Source organism: Microcaecilia unicolor, chromosome 8, assembly GCF_901765095.1.
Source record: "Microcaecilia unicolor chromosome 8, aMicUni1.1, whole genome shotgun sequence".
Lineage (NCBI taxonomy): Eukaryota > Metazoa > Chordata > Amphibia > Gymnophiona > Siphonopidae > Microcaecilia > Microcaecilia unicolor.
Genome location: NC_044038.1, coordinates 10,492,314 through 10,516,681, shown reverse-complemented (window position 1 = coordinate 10,516,681; position 24,368 = coordinate 10,492,314). Strand labels below are relative to the sequence as shown.

The window sequence follows — 24,368 nt, the reverse complement described above, 5'->3', positions numbered from 1 at the left end:
TTTCTTTATTTCACTTAATTTGTTATGCCAACTTCCTTTGGTCTACATCCATCTTGAATTCACTATTAATAAAGAAATTTAAATAATAAATAAAAAATAAACCATGTTTGTCTATATGTTCTGTAATTTTATTCTTTATAATAGTTTCCAATATTTTGTCGACCCTGATTGTCATACTTACTGGTCTGTAATTTTCTGGATCACCCTAGAACCCTTTTTAAAAATCAGCGTCATATTGGCCATCCTCCAATCTTCAGGTACTACAGACGATTTTAACGACAGGTTATATTACTACAGCAGGTCAGCAATTTCATGCTTGAGTTCTTTGGATACCCTTGGATGTATGCCATCTGGTCCAGGTGATTTACTACTTTAATTTGTCAGTTTGGCTCAGTACATCTTCCAGGTTCACCGAGATTTTGTTCAGTTCCTCCACATCATCATGTACAGTAGTATGTTTTTAGAGGATGAACAGGGATGGGGAGGAGGCATTTCATTGTTTACCTGCTGCACTTACTGTTTTTGAGTCAGACTTCTTCAGTGCAGAAAACTTTGTACCTGCAAAACCTGGTTATTTCATGTGTCTCTTCTGCTGCTAAAAGAACAGTATATAGCCATCATTACAGTTCTTTAGCTGGAAGAAATAGCATTTGTATAGTAAGCGCACTATAAATAACATTTTTGAGTCGGTGTGTTAATTTCCTCAAAGCAGAATTGGCCTATATTAATTCTGTTCTGCTTTGAAGACCTACTTTTTTTCCTCTCACCGGGAATAGGGTGATGGGTCATTGGCAGCAGAGCACTCTTTTCCTTCTTCTCTCTTTCTTTCTGTTTCTGTCCTCCTGTATATAGTGGAGTTTCTTTCTAGTTCCTTGATGATTTTTTTTTTTTTTAGTTTCTAAATCACTTTGGCTGAAAGCCAATATATCAAGCCTGAATAAACGATAAATGATACATATAAACAGCTTTCAAATGGAAAAGTATTTTGAATGCTACTTTAATCATTTCTATGTTTTGTTTTTTCTCTGTAGGTCTACGAGGGCTAATCAACCTTGGGAACACATGTTTTATGAACTGTATTGTCCAGGCACTTACTCACACTCCACTGCTGCGAGATTTCTTCCTCTCCGACAGGCATAAATGTGAAATGCAAAGCCCCAGTTCGTGTCTGGTCTGTGAAATGTCTACACTTTTTCAGGAGGTGAGTGCTATTCCGTCGCCCTGTTAGATTGAGAAAAGTTTTGTAATGTGCCAGTCACGGAATATTCTGCCTGCTCCGTCTTCTCTAATTGTCAAAGGTCTTTAAAAGATTGTGTTCTCTAATTTGCATATTTAAGAACCAATTTTAGGTCATTTTCTTTTTGCCACTTTTAAGAGATTTTTTTATTATACTACTACTACTTGACATTTCTAAAGCGCTACTAGGGTTACGCAGCGCTGTACAATTTAATATAGAAGGACAGTCCCTGCTCAAAGGAGCTTACAATCTAAAGGACAAATGTACAGTCAGTCAAATAGGGGCAGTCTAGATTTCCTGAAAGGTATAAAGGTTAGGTGCCGAAAGCAACATTGAAGAGGTGGGCTTTGAGCAAGGATTTGAAGATGGGTAGGGAGGGGGCTTGGCGTAAGGGCTCAGGAAGTTGATTCCAAGCATAGGGTGAGACGAGGCAGAATGAGCGGAGCCTGGAGTTGGCGGTGGTGGAGAAGGGTACTGAGAGGAGGGATTTGTCCTGTGAGCGGAGGTTACGGGCGGGAACGTAAGGGGAAATGAGGGTAGAGAGGTAATGAGGGGCTGCAGACTGAGTGCATTTGTAGGTAAGAAGGAGAAGCTTGAACTGTATGCGGTATCTGATTGGAAGCCAGTGAAGTGACCTGAGAAGAGGGGTGATATGAGTATATCGGTTCAGGCGGAATATAAGACGTGCAGCAGAGTTCTGAACAGATTGAAGGGGGGATAGATGGCTAAGTGGGTGGCCAGTAAGGAGTAGGTTGCAGTAGTCAAGGCGAGAGGTAATGAGATCGTGGACAAGAGTACGGGTGGTGTGCTCAGAGAGGAAAGGGCAAATTTTGCTGATGTTAAAGAGAAAGAAGCGACAGGTCTTGGCTATCTGCTGGATATGCGCAGAGAAGGAGGGAGGGGAATCGAAGATGACTCCGAGGTTGCGGGCAGATGAAACGGGGATGATGAGGGTGCCATCAACTGAGATAGAGAGTGGAGGAAGAGGAGAAGTGGGTTTTGGTGGAAAGACGATAAGCTCGGTCTTGGACATGTTCAGTTTCAGGTTGCGGTTGGACATCCATGCAGCAGTGGGATAAGCAGGCCGATACCTTGGCCTGGGTCTCTGCGGTGATGTCTGGTGTGGAGAGATATAGCTGGGTGTCATCAGCATAAAGATGATACTGGAAACCATGAGATGAGATCAGTGAGCCCAGGGAAGAGGTGTAGATTGAAAAAAGAAGGGGTCCAAGGACAGATCCCTGGGGAACTCCAACAGAGAGCGGGATGGGGGTGGAGGAAGATCCATGAGAGTGTACTCTGAAGGTGCGGTGGGAGAGATTGGAGGAGAACCAGGAGAGGACAGAACCCTGGAATCCAAATGAGGACAGTGTGGCAAGAAGTAAATCATGATTGACAGTATCAAAAGCAGCGGATAGATCAAGGAGGATGAGGATGGAGTAGTAGCCTCTGGATTTGGCAAGGAACAGGTCATTACAGACTTTAGAGAGTGTCGTTTCTGTCGAGTGTAGAGGGCGAAAACCGGATTGAAGCGGATCGAGGATGGCATGAGGAGGATTGTAGTTTGATAAATCAAGGGCCGCGGCTGTGCAACCAGCTATGCTCAAGTATTTTTGGCGAGGACAGGGTAGGAGGGCCGATGGGTTTGTTTGAGGTGGTAGTAGTTGGAGGACTGGTTAGGGTCAAGTGATTGTTTTGAAGGAGAGGTGTGACTACGACGTGCTTGAACCTGGTTGTCTACGGGACAGTTGCCCTAGTGGAGAGGAGAGAGGTTGAGATATGACAAGATGAGCGGCGGTGACAGGTATGAGAGATGTTCGTTCAAGTAAGTTGGTAGGAATGGATCAGAGGAACACGTGGTGACATTCGAGGCGGACGAAGGCGGGCAGGTTTCCTCCATCGGTGATCTCAGGAAAGGAGGAGAAAGAGGCCTGGTGGGTTGGTTGAGGTGATGAGGGTTGAAGGGTGAAGAGGAAGAGGGTGCCTTGGTAGGTGAACTCAAGGTTGATCTGTTGGCCACCTTGTCGCGGAAGTAGTCAGCCAGTGATTGAGGTGCGAGTGAGGGGGTGGGGGAAGCGGAGGGCCACTTTGAGGAGGGAGTTAAGGGTGGCGAAGAGACGACGAGGGTTGGCGCTGAGAGAATTGGTCCATTGGGTGTAATAGTCCTGTTTGGCAAGGAATAGGGAGGACTGGAAGGAGGATAGCTGGAATTTGTAATGAAGGAAATCGAATGGGTACGAGATTTCCTCCACAGGTGTTCAGCCAGGTCGGCGCAGGAGCGAAGGTAACGGATGCAAGGGGTCTAGCCTAGGACTGAGGTATACGTCTTGTGGGTCGGGAGATGGATGGTGCAAGGTGTCCCAGAGCGAGCCGAGAGAGTGGCATTGTAAGCGGAGACAGCTTGTCGACAGACTCGAAGGACATGATGGAAGGGAGGCGATTAGAGATAATGGAGGATAAGGTGGGAGGGTTGACAGCCTGGAGATTCCTGGAAGTAGTGGTAGTGTTGGGCCGGACTTGCGGGGGAGGGTGATGCAGTGTGAAGGTGATCAGGTGCTGCTGTCAGAGGGAGGAAGAGCTGAGCGCAGAAATTGGATGGTGAGCAGGTAGAGGAGAGGACGAGGCAATGACAATGGCCGTCTCGGTGAGTAGGGATGGTGGAGCATAGCTGGAGGTTGACATGTCAGAGTGAGGAATGAGACGCATGAGGGTCGGATTGGTCATCAACGTGTATGTTAAAGTCTCGGGATGGGGATGAGGGCTCAAGAAAACGGAGAGCCACGGCACATCGACGCTCCGGTAAGGACGGAAGATAGGACTTATCCAGGAGGTGGCGGTAAATGACTGCAACTCTGAGTGGCAGCGGGTAGAATAGACGGATGGCGTGAACTCAAAGGATGAGAAGCAGTGAGACTGCCGGTAGGAGGAGACGGTTGAAACTGCAGCGAGGGCGAAAGTAGTAACCGACGCCGCCACACGGCCCAACTGGGTGGGGAGAATGGGAGAAGAGGATAGCTCCATGGCATAGGGCCGCGACTGAGGCAGAGTCATCAGGGGGTGAGCCAGGTTTCAGTTAGGGTGAGGAGTTGGAGAGAAGTGGAGATGAAGAGGTCATGGGTAAAGGAGAGTTTGTTGCAGACAGATCGGGCATTCCATAGGGCGCACGAGAAGGGGAGGGAAGAGGGGGAGAAGAGGGGAATGGAAATGAGGTTGGAGACATTCCGGAGTGGTCTGCATAGATAGGATGAGGATTGGTGTGGGGGACCTGGATTGGGATTGATGTCCCCAGCGGATAGTAGGAGAAGGAGTAAGAGAATACGAAGAAGGGTAGGGGAGGTAGGGTGACGAAGGCGACGAAATGACTTTATGCAAGTTAATAGTAGGCTACCATGCATTAAATTGAATTTGCATGCCCTAAATTTTAATGCACACAAGGAAATAGCCCTACTGTGCAATGAAGGTTAGCATGCATGCTAAAGCCGATTGCATTCTATTTTTGTGCATGCTAATGCGCTAACAGTCTGACATACACATTAAACCAATTCCCCAATACTTCAGTAATTGTTATATACCAGTGTGCAATTAATCCATTATCATGCAAATGAGGCTAGCAAGCATGCATACGGTCCTGTTCATTCTATTCATAAATTAATGCCCTGATCATCCTTCTTACCCCTACAATTAGTATCCCTCCACCCAGTTGATTCCCCACCTCCCACCCACCACACCCCAAGTTTACCACTGTTCGTATTTTTAGCAAAAGAACAAGACCAGAAATTGCTTTGATCCCTGTTGTATTACATGACAATCATCAGAATGGCGCACTGGCTGGCATCACATTGTACTGCTAACCCAGTTTATGATCTGCAAGTCCCTGCAAGGTTTTGAATATTTCTCCCACAGAGCAAGCATGAATCATGGCAGACAACAGATGTGAAATAGAACAATTTTTTTATAGATGCTGTGTGCAAGCAGTAAGACTGTGGGATAAGTGGAGTAATTGGTTTCTGTGGTGCTGTTTGGAGCCAAAGTTGACCTAACCTCTTTAACTGGAATCATCACTTTAAAATGTATAATCCTTAGGTGTAAATTGCCTTAACATTTGTAAGATGTAAGCTAATCCGGTGCAGTATTATCTGTTCTTGGGCTTTTTAGTAATACTTTCATGGAGGGGGGGGCGGGGAGGTTCAATTCTTATATATAACAAAACAGTGTTAAAATATAGAAGCCTGTTCTTGATTACTTTCACTGGGAAATCTGAGTGGGATTTCATTCTGTGTTATTGTTGCTAGAATGTTGTTCCTTCTTGTACTTGGATTTTCAATAAAGGGCTTCTACAAATTAAAAAAAAAAAAGTAGTGTGTTTAAAACATCTCTAATTGCAAATGAAGTATAGCAGGGGACTTCACAGAAGAATCATAGGCGCTAAAGGGAATGCCACAAAATATTCCATAGAAAAACCGCTGAATTGCTGTGTAGCCTGAGGGTGAATTTGTGGAACAGCCTCCCGGTGGAGGTGGTGGAGACAAAGACCATATCTGATCTCATGAAAGCTTGGGATAAGAACATAGGATCTCTAAGGGAGAGAAAGGGATAGTAGATGGCATGGACGAGCAGACTCGATAGGCCATATGGTCTTTATCCGTCTTCATTTTTCAATGACCAGTATAGAGTTCATTACAGTAATCTGGTCTTGATGTTGACAAAGCGGGCTCATGCAATGGTAAAACCTAACCCTGCCTTCTCAATGTATGGAGAGAGGCAGCATGGTTGTCAAAGATGATAGAAGCAGCTCCTGAAGGTTGCATAGATTTGGGGGATCAGCAAAAGTGTTGAACCTAGCTGTACCCCAAAGTTTCTGACTTGTGATTAAGGTGAAATTTTGATGTCAGGTCTGTGAGCTCTTGTGTTAACTACCCCACAGGAGTTCAGTTTCAGGCAAATTACATTGTTTTGAAGCCATTCTGACTTGCTATTTAAACATATACTCCGTTGTTCGGGCTGTAGGTTAATCAGCATTGTTTTACGTGTATTGTAACACCCTAGATTGTAGGAATAGCACCGTTTATTAAATTTTTAAATAAACTTGGGCGGTGTGGATAGTGGAGGGCAGACTTATACGGTCTGTGCCAGAGCCGGTGATGGGAGATGGGACTGGTGGTTGGGAGGCGGGGAATACTGCTGGGCAGACTTATACGGTCTGTGCCCTGAAAAAGACAGGTACAAATCAAGGTAAGGTATACACATATGAGTTTATCTTGGGGCAGACTGGATGGGACCGTGTAGGTCTTTTTCTGCCGTCATCTACTATGTTACTATGTTACTATGTTCAGCTGGTTGTTCCTACAGTGGGACAAATCTCTCAGGTATTGGAGCAACCGTGAACTTTGAATCAGCCACATAAGAGAAGCTCATGTTGGACTGTGGCTGATGGAGATGTCAGCTGTCTGCACACATTGAAGCACTAAGGGAGAACAATTCCCTTCTGTTTTATAGTGGTACTATGCGGTTATTTCAAGCATGGCTATCTGTGCTGATTTTTTTTATCATCTTAGCTATTAGCACTTGGCTAATGACAACATTTAATTTTAATGGTGCACTGTGATAAAAACAGATTATTGGTATTGTGTCCTAATGTAAGCTGGCGAATAAATTGGAGAAGAGGCAGATCCATCACATGCAGCACGAAATACCTGGGAAATGCTATTTGGAAAGCCTCATCTGAGATCTAGTAAGAGGGGCTTCGGAGAGAAATTACATCCACAGCATGGCAGAGAATCACCAAGAAATGGAACCGCCTTCATCCATCAAGAATGGTAGTGGTACTATTGCCCAGACAGGGCTTTGCACGGAGCACCTATTGCTTAATCTTGGAATAGTCACAGACCCAACAAACTAATCTGCAAATTGAGTAGCTTCCTTGGAAGCTGGCGCATGCCGTCCATGCTACAGGGATGCTTTAATGAGTAAGGGTTTCGTGTGACCTTTGATAAAGCTAGGCTGACCAAACTACTTCGCGAGCCTCATCCAGTTCTGCTTGCATTGATTTCCAAACTGTCTTTTTTTTTTTCTTTTTTTTTTTTTTTAATTTTTACTTACATTAGACAGACAATGGCTGTAAATGCTTTGTCTAATTCTTCTGTCACCAACTTCTCCCCCCCCCCCCCCCCTCAACACACACAACACCATCCACTCAACTCCCAGAGTGCAACAAAATATCACTCCTTCTTGCTTTGCCAATACAACAATTTCTTTGGCTAATTTTGTCTTATAAAATTACATTTTCAAGTGGTTATTGTCAGTAGGTCATAACCATGTAACTGCACAACAAACACCTCGTGTACATGTACCTGAATGTTAATCCACATTCCAGGAATAAAATGTTATAGAATGTTTATACTTTTGGGAAGCTCGCCAGGTGCCCTTCGGGCTTGGATTGGCCGCTGTCGTGGACAGGATGCTGGGCTCGACTGGACCTTTGGTCTTTTCCCAGTGTGGCAATTACTACCTAGTGACAAAGTGAGAGTAAAAGCCAAATAAAATGTTTACACTAAGAAACCTTAAGTCCAGTGTTTCAGCAGCATCTAGCTTCCTAATAATTAACACAGCTTGACTGGACATTTAAAAACTGCTCCCCCCACCCCAGCCAACCAAAAGCATGTCAATAGCTTCACAATACTTAGAACTAAGCCAAAAGGCCAAGACAGGGAAAAGGAAAGAATATGTGGGTAATTAATTTGAATTTCTCTGAGGTATTTTCCTCCACAGGCGAGTGCAAAGTCCGAAAGGTGCTTTTGTACTGTTAGTTGCTGCTGGGCAACGTAGAATGGGAAAGTTTGCAAGAAGTTCCTTCAACAATAAGTTTCCTGCACACATTACATTACACTGGACTTATATCCCGCTATGCGGGTCACAAAAAAGGAGAATGAACCAGTTGTTCAGATAGTACATAAATCAGATAACTAATACAAACCAAACCCATTAACAACTATAATTCCATTAATAAACCATAAAATTATACCTTAAGACTTTTTTTTTTTTATTAGGAAATATTTAGTGACTTCCCAAAAAGTAAATAATTACTATCTACCAAGTTGTATTGGTAAAGAATTCTAGAATGATTCTGCCTGATAAAATATAGAAGTAGACAAAAAATCTCTGAGTCTAACCTTATATACTGAAAGGAAGTGTAATAGAATTTGAAGTGATCTGATTTATAGCTTGTGGAAGTATTACCATTTTCACTAAATAATATGGAACCTCACCATGCAACATCCTAAAGATGGTAATCCAACTGCACCCACTCCATTGCCAGCAGCCAGTGCCAAATCAGGTAAATGTGTTGTTCTGGAACAAAATCAAGTCAGAGAAAAAAAATCAACCTACCTGTCATATTCTGTACTATCTGTAGACTTCTCAAAGAATCCTCTAAATCCAATCAAATAGGGTGTGGCGATATGAAATCGTGAGATAATTACTAAAAAAAAACTATGAGATATCTCATAGTAATTATCTGAGGACTTCTCAAAGAAGCCTTAGTCAACCAGAAACAAAACAATATTACAGTATTCAATTCTGGAAAGAATTAGACTGAACCACTAATCTAGTCAATTTCAGAACTGCCCCCTTAATATGTGCATATGCTTGATATTAGCTCCATCATGGATCCTCAGTTTTCCAAAATTTTTGTTTTGAGTAGGAAAAGGTAGTGTTTGGTACTTGTGACGTGGATTGGTCACTGTTGGAAACAGGATACTGGCTTGATGGACTTTCTGTCTGTCCCAGTATAGTGATGCTTATGTTCTTAAGAACCTTAGGTCATCTAGTGCTGGGAACACTGATATTTAAAAAACCTGCACCACCCCCCCCCCCCCCAAAGCTAATCATGATGTGTGCTGTGCCCACCTAGAGTTGAGTAAGAATGCAAATATTTTCATGTGTTAGCGTTTTGTTTAGCTGTGTGTTTCACTAACTTGTATCACCTTTTGGGGAGGGGATGTCTGTAACATCCCTCCCCTCGCCACACACCTACACCCCCTTCATACAGATTGGAGCAGAGAAGGAGCTAGGAGCTAGAATAGTCAAGGCAAGAAATTCAGTAGTAAGGAGCCCCACCCCGTGCAATACTAAAAATTGGTGAAAACTGCTCAGCATTGAAGATGGTGCTTAGTGGTGTGGCAGGGACCCAGCTCCCACTGGCAGAACAGTAGACATGCCATAGTAAAGACATTTGCAGTGTCACAGCGGGGATCTACTCTTAGCCCTCCTTGGCACAAAAGGAAGCATGCTGCTGGTGGTGAAGGTATAGGTTGTGGAAAAGGGGAGAAGGAGTGTATACAGAGGAGGAAGGGCTAGTGGCTTTAAGAGAGGGGAACGGAAGTTCTCACTCATCATATATGCTATGTACCCCCCCCCCCCCCCCCCTCATTGCAAGGGAGAATGGAGTAAATGCAGAGAGCAGAGAAGAGTGGAAGGGGGACGAGTGTGTGCTTTCTTGGTACATGTGAACCTGTTCCAGTGCAGAATTATCTCTATTCTTGCAGCTGTACCCCCCCCCCCCCCCCAACTTTCCCTTTTCAGCATCCATTCCTCTCCAGCAGTAAGCTGAACAAAAGTACTTTGGGGAGTCAAGTGATATTTCCACCCCAATCATCTCTCTAAGTATAGTACTTATTCTGCTCCAATATTCTCTTTTCAGGCAGCTTCACTACAGTCTCCTGTGTCCCCACAATTATGCAATGGTCAGAGGGGACATGTGCTTTCTGTAGAGTACTTTATACCCATTTTCCACTTTAGCTGCTAAAATAGACAGCTTTGCTACTGTTCTGAATTCCTTCCCTCATTCCTGCTCACTTTGATCCCATCCTACTTCCTCTTCCCATAACAGACCTCTCTCTGACTTGGCCACAGCCCATATATGTTTGATACCCAGCCTTTAGAATGCTTATTTATCCTAAACAAAACTTCAATTGGTGCAGCCCCTGCTTTCAAATCCACCTGATTTGATTCTTATTTGCTTCCACCTCCCCACTCACTATGCTCCACCTCCCCCACTCATCAAATGGTCACTGTCTTGATCTCATCTTCTCCTCCAACTGTTCACCCTCTAGTTCCTTGCCTCTGATCTTCCCTCCTCTGATCACCATCTTATAACTTTCACACTTAAATCTCCTCCCTCCCAGTCCCGTCCTATCTTATCTAATTTATCTAGGAATCTTCATGATATTGACCTTCATCTCTATCCTCCCATGTTTCAAACCTCCTCTCTACTGTGGCACCATCCACATCTGTCAACGAGGCTGTTTCTTCTTACAACAATACTCTATCCTCTGCCTTAGACACTCTTGCACCTTTGATGACCCGCCCTGTAAGGCGTACAAAACCCCAACCTTGGCTGACTTCTAATATCCGCTACCTACGTTCCTGTACCCGCTCCGCCAAACGCCTCTGGCGGAAATCTCGGGCCCTTGCTGATTTCTTACACTTTAAGTTCATGCTGACCTCCTTCCAATCTGATCTTTCACGTGCCAAACAGGATTATTATATCCAACTGACCAACTCTCTTGGTTCTAATCCTCGACTTCTCTTCACCACATTGAACCTCTCTCCTCAAGGTGCCCCCTTCCCCAACTCCCCCTTCATTATCTCCTCAGACCCTTGCTGAATTCTTTCACAACAAGGTTGAAAAGATAAACCTTGCTTTCTCTACCTCACCACCTCTCCCTCCACTAGTCCGTTCCCCTCTCTCTCCTTCCCCTCATTCCCTTTCCTCCTTTCCTGAAGTTACTATTGAGGAAACTACACTTCTCCTTTCTTCCTCAAAATATACCACCTGTTCCTCTGATCCCATTCCCACCCACCTTCTTATTGCCATCTCTCCTGCTCTTTTTCCTTTTATCTGTCACATTCTCAACCTCTCACTTTCCACTGCGACTGTCCCTGCTGCCTTTAAACATGCTGTGGTCACACCTCTCCTTAAGAAGCCTTCACTCGACCCTACTTGTCCCTCTAATTACCGACCCATCTCCCTCCTTCCTTTTCTCTCCAAATTACTTGAGCGTGCTGTTCACCGCCGCTGCCTTGATTTTCTCTCCTCACATGCTATTCTTGACCCACTACAATCTGGTTTTCGCCCTCTCCACTCAACCGAAACTGCGCTTACTAAAGTCTCCAATGACCTATTACTGGCTAAATCAGAGGTCAATATTCCATCCTCATTCTTCTTGATCTTTCCGCTGCTTTTGACACTGTCGATCACAACATACTTCTCATACCCTGTCCTCACTTGGATTCCAGGGCTCTGTCCTTTCCTGGTTCTCTTCCTACCTCTCCCTCCGCACCTTTAGTGTTCACTCTGGTGGATCCTCTTCTACTTCTATCCCTCTGCCTGTCGGCGTACCTCAGGGTTCTGTTCTTGGTCCCCTCCTCTTTTCTATCTACACTTCTTCCCTTGGTTCATTAATCTCATCCCATGGCTTTTCCTACCATCTCTATGCTGATGACTCCCAAATCTACCTTTCTACCCCTGATATCTCACCTTGCATCCAAACCAAAGTTTCAGCGTGTTTGTCTGACATTGCTGTCTGGATGTCTCAACGCCACCTGAAATTAAATATGACCAAAACCAAGCTTCTCATTCCCCCCCCCAACCCACCTCCCCCCCCCACCCCCCCCCCCCCCCCCCCCCCCCCCCCCCCCCGTTTTCTATTTCTGTTGATGGCTCTCTCATTCTCCCTGTCTCCTCAGCTCGAAACCTTGGGGTCATCTTTGACTCTTCTCTCTCCTTCTCTGCTCATATCCAGCAGATTGCCAAGACCTGTAGTTTCTTTCTTTACAACATCCGTAAATCCGCCCCTTTCTTTCCGAGCACTCTACCAAAACCCTCATCCACACCCTTGTCACCTCTCGTTTAGACTACTGCAATCTGCTTTTTGCTGGCCTCCCACTTAGTCACCTCTCCCCTCTCCAGTCGGTTCAAAACTCTGCTGCCCATCTCATCTTCCGCCAGGGTCGCTTTACTCATACTACCCCTCTCCTCAAGACCCTTCACTGGCTCCCTATCCGTTTTCGCATCCTGTTCAAACTCTACTACTAACCTATAAATGTACTCATTTCTGCGCTCCCCAGTATCTCTCACACTCGTCCTTCCCTAACCCCTTCCCGTGCACTCGCTCCATGGATAAATCCCTTCTTATCTGTTCCCTTCTCCACTACTGCCAACTCCAGACTTCGCGCCTTTCTGTCTCGCTGCACCCTACGCCTGGAATAAACTTCCTGAGCCCTACGTCTTGCCCCCATCCGTGGCACCTTTAAATCTAGACTGAAAGCCCACTCTTTAACATTGCTTTGACTCATAACCACTTGTAACCACTCGCCTCCACCTACCCTCCTCTCATTCCTTCCCGTTCACATTAATGATTTGATTGCTTACTTTTATTTATTTTTTTGTCTATTAGATTGTAAGCTCTTTGAGCACGGGACTGTCTTTCTTCTATGTTGTGCAGCGCTGCGTATGCCTTGTAGCTCTATAGAAATGCTAAATAGTAGTAGTGTAGTAGTAGTAGCTTCCCAGATTCTATATAGCACGACAAGTTGCGTATGCAAATAGTCATGTTCTGTATTTGTGTGTGCAACTTAATGAACAAGCCAATCAGTGCTAATTGCCAATTAACAAGTAATTATTGACATTGGCAATAATTAGAATTTATGTTCAGAACTAAGCGTATTCTATAATATGATGCGCATAAATTCTAAGTTGCATAGTTGAAAAGGGAGTGGCCATGGGTGTGGAATGGGTGAGTCTTTTCTAAAATCTGTAGGCGTTGTTATAGTTTACACCTGGTCCATGCCTTATTTAGGCGTCTGGATTTAAACCAAGTTTTACTTGGCGTAATTGCCCATGACTAAATTTAGTCGCCCGGAAGGGCGCTCAACGTATCCTATAAACCATGTGGAAATTTAGGCTTATTCCTTAAAGTAAGCCTAAATTAAGGCGTACTTACCCCTATGTTCATCCTTTGTCAGTCAGCCTTTCTAGCACTGATCATTTTTTTTTCGTTGTCGTATATCAGTTTGTGGTTATCCATATTTTATGTTGATAGTCTGTTGCTGTGTTAATGACTAGATTAAGGAGAGAGGGTACAAAGGAATTTTTCTCAGGGTCCATTCTTTCCTGGGACACTGAAGGCTTTTGGTTTATCACCCCAAAACGTGTCTTAGAGCCACCTTCTAATTTAACTTCTTTCCTGACTTTATTAGTTGCCCTCGTCCTTGCACTTTAAAGCGGTGGCGCTCCTTTACATATTGTAATTGGTTTCAGTATATTTCAGTCCTGGACCTCATCACGTATACTGGACCCTAGAAGTATGTGGCATTTGGATACAGTGTTCAGTTGGTAGAGCTTTCATCTTTGATATGTCCTGGAGTTTCTTTTAACTGGATTCTTGCTTTTTTGGGGGGTGGGGGGGGGGGGGGAAGAGCTCTATTGCTTCTCTGAAGTTCTTTTTTCATGGTGATGTTTGTTAATTTTTGTGTTTTTTTTATGTTACTGCCAATAGACATGCAGGTCATTTTTTGAATTTAGGATGTGTTAAGTGCTTTTGTGTCTGGGGTGGTATAATTAAGAAAAATGCTGTTGGTTTCAATGATCTATGGGCTCTGGAGCTAATTGTAGGGCATGACAGAACAGGGAAGTTTTATTACTGATGTTTACTGAATTATGTTGAACTAGATTGCATCAGCAAATTTCAGTTACTAGAGACAGTCCCTGGTTGTCTTTTGCTGCGTTTCTATTACCTGTTCATCTGTTTTATTTCAGAACATAAAAATTGTCATACCGGGTCAGTCCATGGGGGTCCGTCTAGCTCGGTATCCTGTTTCCAACACTGGCCAATCCAGGCCACACGTACCTGACACGGTCTATCCTTCTTATCACCAGAAATAAGATAGCCTTGAATATAAGAAGAATGGGTTTGCTGCTGTTGTCTTAGAACAAGGATGTGGGGAAACTACTACTATTACTACTACTTAACATTTCTAGAGCGCTACTAGGGTTACGCAGCGCTGTGCAATTTAACAAGAGAGACAAAGAGTCCCTGCTCAAAGAGCTTACAATCTAATAGACAAGTGAACGGTCGGTCCGATAGGGGCAGTCAAATTGGGGCAGTCTGGATTCACTGAACGGTAAGGGTTAGGTGCCGAACACAGCATTGAAGAGGTGGGCTTTAAGCAAAGACTTGAAGATGGGTAGAGAGGGGGCTTGGCGTAAGGGCTCAGGAAGGTTGTTCCAAGCATAGGGTGAGGCGAGGCAGAATGAGCGGAGCCTGGAGTTGGCGATGTTGGAGAAGGGTACTGAGAGGAGGGATTTATCCTGTGAACGGAGGTTACGGGCGGGAACGTAAGGGGAGATGAGGGTAGAAAGATAGTGAGGGGCAGCAGACTGAGTGCATTTGTAGGTAAGAAGGAGAAGCTTGAATTGAATGCGGTATCTGATCCGGAAGCCAGTGAAGTGACCTGAGGAGAGGGGTGATATGAGTATATCGGTTCTGGCGGAATATGAGACGTGCAGCAGAGTTAGGTGATAGTTGATAGAGAACAGAGGTTTTATGACTAAGGGGCTTGACGGAGTGAGTGGAGATGTTTTCTAAATTACTACAAGTTCTATAAAGTAGTCAAGATATGTCATTGGGAAAAGGTGACTAACGTAGCAGATCCAGAATCTTGGCAATGGCTGATGGGCCCATAGGCATTCTGCAAAAGTAATGTGTTTACACTTCTGTAGCATTTTTTATTTTTTTTCACATAAAAGGATGGGTATTACAAATTGTTTGCTCTAACAGAATTCATTAAAACCCTATGTTTTGTTTCTGGTGACTTTAGTCACCTTTTTCCCGGAGATGGTCACATATATCCAAATAAATACATTTGAAAGAAAACAAAATCAATATGTTTAGGTCTTGCTTTCTTCTCTCTTCCCCTTTCTTCATGATTTGTTAATCTGTTGTGTCCACTTTCTTCTTGGCCCCTTTTAGCCCCTCCACTAATAGGAACTAACCATGCTGTGCAGAAGCGAATGGAGGAACGTCTTTAACCAGTTGACCGTTTTTTAGTTTTGTGCTAAGCTTGAAAAGAAACAAAAAGTGATTTCTGTTGATAGACTGCTTGCAGATTTGAGCAGAATGACTTTAGTTGCTGGCTACTGAAGCCCATGCAATAGAGGTACATTTGGATTTTCAGAAGTAGCTCAAGGTGAGTTATATTCAGGTACAACAGGGATATTTTCTGTCCCTGGAGGGTTCACAATCTGTTTGTACCTGAGGCAATGGAGAGTTAAGTGACTTGCCCAAGATCACAAGGAGCAACAGTTGGGTTTGAATTGGGATTCCCTAGGTGTCAGCCTGGTGCTCTAATCACTGGATAATCAGGGAGGCGAGAAGAGCAACAAGTCTCTGACCTGTGATTGGAAGGTTTTGAATGGGAGCCTGATGACTAGGAGTATTAAGGGCCACATCACAGTGCTGAAGTAGGGAGACAGGTACATTTAATAGCATGAGGTGGTGTAACCCTTTTATAACTGAGCCAGGACAGACCCTCAAAGATTTTCTGATAGATTTTTGTTCTTTAAAGTATGAGAACACTTCCTTCCTTCTCTGCCTGTGTCCCGCCCTCGCTGACGTTACGTCACAGGAGGGCAGGGCCACAGGCAGAGAAGGAAGGGCCCACGGCAGCTCAGCTGGTGTGCCTTGCTGCTGTGATGAGGCTGTCCTAGCTGGGGTAGCCCACTAGAGGGCACTAGTAGGAGAATAGGTGGAGGTCGCTAGGACCGGGGAGAGCCCAGGGATGTCCTCAGGTGTAGAAGGTTATGGGCAGGGTCCTATGTAGCTAATTAACCACTTTATACCCCACCTGAGTTGTGAAAGGAAGAAAAGTGAGCTGGCAGCAGAAGAAGAGAGATCCCCCTGAAAGATACTGGCTAACCTTATGGACTTGTGGTGGACTGGGTGTCCAAAGGAGACAAGCAGGCTGAAAATCCTGGGGTAAGAAGGCCCTAAAGCATTAGAGTTGGACTGTGTGTCCCCAGTACTGGTAAAGAACTGTGTGTTCAAAGGAGGGACTGTGTGTCCCAAGAACTGAGAGAAGCAGGCTGCAAAGCCTGGGGTTGGGAGTCCCCAAAGTATTGAAGCTAGTACTGAGCCCATGTATCTGTGTGGAGCGGCTCAGTGTGAAGACCTATGAAAGCATAAAGTATTAAGCTAGAAGAAGTGCGCCCAGGGGCTGGAATAGTTGCCTGAGAAATCTGCAGTTGGTGAGACCTGTTTAATTTGCTTAGGGGGAACCAGGTCACCCTGAGCGAGAAGGGGGATATCACACTGCGTTCGGCAAATGGATGTGTAAGTTCAGAAGCGAAGAGAGGGCCCGGGCCGGGTGGAGTGGTGGCAGCGGCGACTCCGAGGGGGGGGGAGGGGAGCGGGTGGCGAACTCGCGGGGGGGGGGGGGGAGGAAAACCCCAATACCAGCCCGTTTTTACGGGCTCAACGGCTAGTTTATTTATATTTTTATCATATTCATGAGATACTGTTTATTCAGTTGTCAATTCTACAATGTGGGCATTTCACTTCTTTGTATGTTCTGCCTTTTTAATGTATTGATATTTTTATATATTTTTACATTTTCATTTACAGTTTCATTAATTTTTATCCTCTCTTTTATTATACTTGCAGTTTTTTTAATTATTTACTCTTAATGTTTGTATTGTTTTATACTTATTTATTGATGTTCATTTGTCTAAGCCCCTGACAGGTGTTTCTAGCCGAAAAACAGACCGTATCGGGTCTGATTAATAAAATACAGTTGAGATGCTCCATATCTTGAAGGCTCCTTGTGCTTCTTTTGGCTGTTTGCTTTTGCAGCTTTAGATTCCCTCTCTTCTGTGCTTTGTAGGTCAATATTTTACCTGCGCATTGGCCAGATTAAATGCTGTCCATATATTCAGCGCCACTATAGATAATGGTGCTCAACGTGTACACTCAGGGGTTATTCTATGAAGAAGGCACCAACATTTACATGCAACTTATGCGTGTCCATGTTTAGAATTCTAGTATATACTCACTTCTGTATATTGATATGGGCATATATGCAAGAACCCTGCCCAAGCGCTATTCAGTAAATATTTAACATTTTTATTTGCACATATTTTACATAGTGTGTATCTGATAGGTGGGCAGAGGCTGGGTAGAGCACGGGTGGGACTGAAATATACACACTTATCTTATAGAATACTGTAAAATATGTGTATATTTCGAGCTAGTGACCGCACCCATGCACATGTGCCAGTTATATTAGTCCTTTCCTATTGCCTTCCACATGCCCGTCTAAATGAATAACTTTCATTCAGTAGCAGCTGTGAATAGCATCACTGTCTGGACAATTTGTTTTCCCACCCTCACCCCACTAAATGGTGCTTAAAAATCGGCTCCACACTATTCTATAATGGGAACGCCAAGATGAGCGCTCATTATAGAGTAGCATTGAGTGCCAGTTTGGGCACCAGGATTACACCTGCAGAATCCAGGTGTCCTTCCTAGCACCCAGTTTGGTAACCAGGAATTTGAGCACACTAGCAAACCCCTTATACATAGTAACATAGTAGATGACGGCAGAAAAGGACCTGCACTGTCCATCCAGTCTGCCCAAGATAAACTCATATGTGCTACTTTTTGTGTGTACCTTACCTTGATTTGTACCTGTCCTTTTCAGGGCACAGACCGTATAAGTCTGCCCAGCACTATCCCCGCCTCCCAACCATCAACCCCGCCTCCCACCACCGGTTCTGGCACAGACCGTATAAGTCTGCCCAGCACTATCCCTGCCTCCCAACCACCAGTCCCGCCTCCCACCACCAGCTCTGGCACAGACCGTATAAGTCTGCCCAGCATCATCCCTGCCACCTGCTCTGCCACCCAATCTCGGCTAAGCTCCTTAGGATCCATTCCTTTTGAACAGGATTCCTTTATGTTTATCCCACGCATGTTTGAATTCCGTTACCGTTTTCATTTCCACCACCTCCCGCGGGAGGGCATTCCAAGCATCCACTACTCCTCTGTGAAAAAATACATCCTGACATTTTTCTTGAGTCTGCCCCCCTTCAATCTCAATTTCATGTCCTCTCGTTCTACCGCTTCGCATCTCCGGAAAAGGTTCGTTTGCGGATTAATACCTTTCAATATTTGAACGTCTGTATATATCACCCCTGTTTCTCCTTTCCTCCAGGGTATACATGTTCAGGTCCGCAAAGGTCTCTCCTCGTACGTCTTGTAACGCAACTCCCTACCATTCTCGTAGCTTTTCTTTGCACCGCTTCAATTCTTTTACATCTTAGCAAGATACGGCTCCAAACATGAACACAATACTCTAGGTGGGGCCTCACCAACGATTATACAGGGACATCAACACCCCCTTTCTTCTGCTGGTCACACCTCTCTCTATACAGCCTAACAACCTTCTAGCTACGGCCACTGCCTTGTCACACTGTTTCGTCGCCTTCAAATCCTCAGATACTATCACCCCAAGATCCTTCTCCCCGTCCGTACTTATCAGACTCTCCCCGCCTACACATAAGTCTCCCGTGGATTTCTATTCCCTGAGTGCATCACTTTGCATTTCTTCGCATTGAATTTTAATTGCCAAACTTAGACCATTCTTCTAGCTTCCATAGGTCCTTTTTTCAGTTTTACACTTCCTCAGGGGTGTCACTCTGTACAGATCTTAGTATCATCCGCAAAATAGGCAAACTTTACCTTATAACCCTTCGGCAATGTCACTCACAAATATATTGAACAGAATGGCCCAGCACCGATCCTTGAGGCACTCCACTACTCACCTTTTCCTCCGAGCGAATTCCATTCAACACCACCCCTCTGCATCTGTCCGTCAACCAGTTCCTAATCCAGTTCACCACTTCGGGTCCTATTCTCAGCCCCTCCAGTTTATTTAAGAGCCTCCTGTGGGGAACCGTGTCAAAAGCTTTGCTGAACATCTAATAGATTACGTCCATAGCTCGTCCCTGATCAATTATCCTGTCACCCAATCAAAGAATTCAATGAGATTCGTTTGGCACGATTTCCCTTGGTAAAACCATGTTGTCTGGATCTTGCAAATTATTGGCTTCAGGAAATTCACTATCCTTTCCTTCAGCATCGCTTCCATTACTTTTCCAATAACCGAAGTGAGGCTTACCGGCCTGTAGTTTTCCAGCTTCTTCCCTATCACCATTTTGTGAAGAGGGACCATATCCGCCGTTATCTACACTCTTATCACCTCTCACTTAAACCCACTACAACTTGCTTCTCACAGGTCTCCCACTAAGCCATCTCTCTCCCCTTCAATCTGTTCAAAATTCTGCTGCACGACTTATATTCCACCAGTGTCTCTACGCTCAATTAGTCTCTCCTCAAGTCCATTTCTGCATACAGTTCAAACTCCTCTTTTGACTACAAGTGCATTCACTCTGTAATTCCTCAGTACCTCTCCACTCTTATCTCTCCCTACACTCCTCCCTGGGAACTCCGCTTATCAGGTAAATCTCTAATATCTGTACCCTTCTCTTCCACTGCCAACTCATTTTGCTGCACCATATGCCTGGAATAGACTTCCTGAGTCAGTATGTCAAGCGCCAGCTCTGGCCATCGACAAATCTAGGCTAAAAGCCCACCTTTATGAGGCAGCTCTTAACTCCTAACCCCTATTCACTTGCTCAATACCCATGTCTGTTTTATCATTCTCACCTTAAGTAATTCCCTTCTCCCTTATTTGCCCTGTTTGTCTGGTCTGATTATATTGTAAGCTCTGTTGAGCAGGGACTGTCTCTTCGTGTTCAAGTGTACAGCACTGCGTACATCTAGTAGCACTATAGAAATTTATTTTCAAAAATGTATAGCACATTTTAAATCAAAGCGGGTAACAGTAAAAACATACACAATATAAAAATGAGTAGTAGTAGTAGTGATATTCTGTGACACTGTGTGCAAATTTTAGGAACACCACTGACCTGCCCGTGCACATCCTATAGCCACCCCCCTTTTTGGGGTTTGCACTATGGGATTTGGGCGCACATTGTTAAAGAATATCGAGCAGCAAGATGTGTGCACAGATTCAAATTGGTGGCAATTAGCACCCAATTATTGGCACTAATTGGCTCATTACATCTTGCATCGGCACCCAATTTTGGGCGCCATATATAGAATCCAGGGGATCATTTCAGTTCATTTAACGATTTAAACAGCCCACTATTATCCATATATTTTATCTATATGTTGACTGGCAACTAGCAAAAATGATTTTCTTTGACTCTGAGCCCCAACTGTTGTGATAGGATCAGTCAGAAACTGTGTGAGGCCCCTGTTAGACCATGTTCATAAGTCTTCAGCGCTTTGAGGTGACAATATTCAAAGGAACAATTTGAGTGTCCAAGTTCTTAAAGCAATGTATGTGTGAGGAATTCTCATCACTAAGGTTGAATCTCACCTTCCTTTCTTTTCAGTTTTACTCTGGGCACCGATCTCCTCACATTCCCTATAGGTTATTGCACCTGGTCTGGACGCATGCACGGCATTTAGCAGGGTACGAGCAGCAGGATGCGCATGAGTTCCTCATCGCTGCATTAGATGTGTTACACAGACACTGCAAAGGTAAGGCATGTGCTAACCCTTACACACTCCCTCAGCCTCATAGGCCTCTCTCTGATGTTACTTTGGATTTGGGGTTGATTTTAAGATCTATTACTCACATTTTCCAAATCCATGTTTAGATGAGTTATTTCCCTGCCTATATTGGCTTATCTGAGGCAGCGAAGGGTGAAGCGTTTTAGCCAAGGCTCAAAAAAACGGTCTCCGTGTGAGAAGTAGGTTTTGAATCCTGGTTTCCCTGGTTCTCGGTCCACCTTTTTAACCACGAAACTACTTCTCAACTCCACTTTTCCATTTTGGGGCAGTCACACAGTTTAATGCATATGCAGATATAGTCCGTTTACCACTTGCAAGTTCTAAATCTGGAGCTTTCTTACCATTGATCCCATACAGTCTAAAAGATACTTTATTTACTTATGTTGTGCTGTCTCACACTGTGCACATTAATGGCACCAGTTCATCACTCTGCACCTTAACTTTAATTTGAATGCAATAATTCCCGCATGAACTGAGACTTAATGCAGCTATAAGCGCACTGTGGCAGACAGAGTGGCTGGTTTGTACACTGTGGTATGGGTATTTGTAATGACAATGATTTTATGCAAATGACGTTTAACGTTTAAGGCAGCTTCCACTTTTGTGTCCTGAGTTTTAATAAATTGTATACCTCATTATGCCATGCTTTTTTTATGTGTAACATCTGATTCAAGAAAAAGAGATTTTATATTAACCGATTGTTAATAAGAGTCTTGAGGAACTGAGTGTCTAAGAAATCCCCTTTACTGCAACAATCCAAGTAGCATGTACCACTGGAAGAAATGGAGAGGGAATGGACTGAAAAACTGTTGTCTACAAGTGTGCCTGGTTCTACAATTTAAGACTGGCTAGACCCCATGATCGATCCCTGGATCAGGAATTAGCAAACAGGATTTTCTTTCACTTGCAGAAGTGGCTCTATTTCCGGTAATCATAAACGAGAAGGTACCAGTTTTCTTCAGGAGAGGATTATTAAGACAATCAAGCAACAGATGTTCAAAGGGGGAAATGATCTCCTCTGTGCATATCTTTCAGTAGTCCCTAGTAGCTAAGACTTCAGGGAGATTCAGGCAGGAGATAAGTGATCCTTAATTACCGTAATAGCTGAGAAAGATGATCTGTGTCTACTGGAAAATGTCCAATACAGAACCCACCAAGCTGGGAGCCTTGTTGAGGAAATGTCTGATTTGACAGGTTGTTCATCAAGTCTATTTATCTACAATCTGTCAAATCTATTGATAACGCTACTCACCTTTGCGGCCCCTCTGGCTTATCCCAAAACCTTTGCTAATCATCCTAGCCCAGTGAAAATGTTTCGATCTGAGGAAGAAGGGCAACCTTCGAAAGCTAATCAAGAAATGTATTAAGTTATGTCCAATAAAAAAGGTATCATCTTATTTTCTTTTCCATGTTTTAATTTGTTTGATTTCTATTGATAGACTTGATTCCACTAAGAACTTGTGCTTTCAAATACTAGCCCCCTACCCTTTGGAAGACCCTGCTGCTATAGGTTTGTAAATTGTGTCTTGAAACCAGGAGGATGGCTAAAGCATCTGGATGTGTTTCAGTTTAGTCCTCTATAACTCTCTAATCCTCCCCCTTCCAGTGCAGAGATGCTGGTAGAACACAGCTCATGAGACGGCTGTGTTTAGTCACAGGAAAGAGGGATGGGCTTGGGGGGAAAGTTCCTATGCAGTGCAAGTGCTGTGAGGGAGATTGAGGCTCTGTAATAGACCTCTGACGAGAGCCAGAGAAGCTATTGAGTATCTTGGGGTGGGGGGAGAGGGGATTTCTTGAGAAGCTATTGTAAGAGTAATGGGGGGGGGGGGGGGTGAGGAACTGCTGCAGCAGGTGAGAAAAAAAGAGCTGGAACAGTTGCAAGAACTTCAGCATGTGGTGAGCAGAGATGGTTGGGAGGTGGGCACTTACTGAGTAAGAACATGGACAGCAGAAACGGGACAGCACCAGGGGAGAGAGAGTGTTTGCGTGCCCAAAAACTGACTGAGTGCAAGAAAATGGTTGAGGGAAGCTCTGTGGAAGTCTTAGAAGAGACAAACAAAAAAAGAGCAACTTTTCGATACTAATACAATCAATGGTTCTAAGCCGTGCAGATTATCGCAACGGAATCTGCGCAGGGCTGACAAAGAACAACTCATTAAAAAACTCCAGACTGACCAAAATACTACAGCCAGGCTGATATTCAGCAAAACACGCTCGAAAGTGCCAAACCCCTCCGAGAAAAGTTGCATTGGCTCCCAATCAAAGGAACGGATCATCTTCAAAATCTGCACCCTTAGTCCACAAAATCATATACGCGTTAGTCCCAGAATACATGACAGACCTCATAGGACTTACCAATAAGAAACAGTCAGATCATCAAGATCCTACCTAAACCTACACTACCCAAATTGCAAAGGACTGAACTACAAAACAACTTACGCAGCCGGCTTCTCCTACATAAGCGCACAACTATGAATAGGCTCCCAAAAGCTGTGAAAACAATCTACAACCACTTGAACTTCAAGAAATCACTAAAAACCAACCTCTTCAAAAAGGCCTATCCCAACAACCCCACGCAACCCCTCTTCACAACACAGCATAACTATGGTCGAACAGGACAACACGCAATCTTCATCCATTCCGACCCCTCCACTTATACCTCATACGATCACTATACAACGTTGTATTTGTTATCCAACCGACTGCCAGTACTATGTAAGCCAGATTGAGCCTGCAAATAGGTGGGAAAATGTGGGGTACAAATGCAACCAATAAACAAAATCTCTGTTTACCCCACATTCAGCCGCAATTAGTAAGTCATCCATCGCAAATTCCCTCAACCACTCTTGTGTCTGTGATATTGCAGTCACTAAGGATGATCGTACTGGAACAAAACTGAATATTGAGACACTCCAGAGTTTTTAAGTCTCAATACAAATTAAACAATACAGCGGAAAACGCGAGCCTTGATGAACCTCAGTCTTTGCACATAAGCTTTTGATGCTGTATCTCCAATTCGTACTTGATATGCTGTCTGTTAAAATGCTTGAAACCACTGCAACATCTCCCCGCAAAGCCACATTCTTTCAATCACAGCAGCAAAATGTGATGGTCCAAAGTATCGAAAGCCTCTGTCTGCTTCCACTGAGTCTGCCTTAAATTCAGAGAAATGTCATTACCTTGGAATTTTGATAATGACCCCAAGATTATAAATACGTAAATATTGTGTGTGTATGTATGGTATATATGTGTGCAGAGAGTTTTTTTACAGATGTAAAATGGCTCTTAAATGGGACTGAACAGCTTTATTCTTAAATAGCTACATTGCTTGCACGAATTTTATTTAAAGGGTTATACTTTTCTTTAAAATTTGGCACGGTTTAGCTCCAGCTTACATGGCAGCCATGCTAGAG

At 44.1% G+C, this 24,368-nt stretch overlaps 1 protein-coding gene across 1 annotated transcript in view; it reads left to right on the top strand.

The window, feature by feature from the left end:
- The first annotated feature begins 1,034 nt into the window (after positions 1-1,034).
- The window catches only part of LOC115475711 (ubiquitin carboxyl-terminal hydrolase 22-like), a 42,448-nt gene continuing 19,114 nt past the window's right edge, over positions 1,035-24,368 (top strand). The window contains exons 1-2 of the mRNA XM_030211636.1: positions 1,035-1,201; positions 20,775-20,922. Coding sequence (XP_030067496.1) covers positions 1,070-1,201; positions 20,775-20,922 — 280 coding nt within the window. The 5' untranslated portion in view covers positions 1,035-1,069. The remainder of the gene's footprint in view (positions 1,202-20,774; positions 20,923-24,368) is intronic.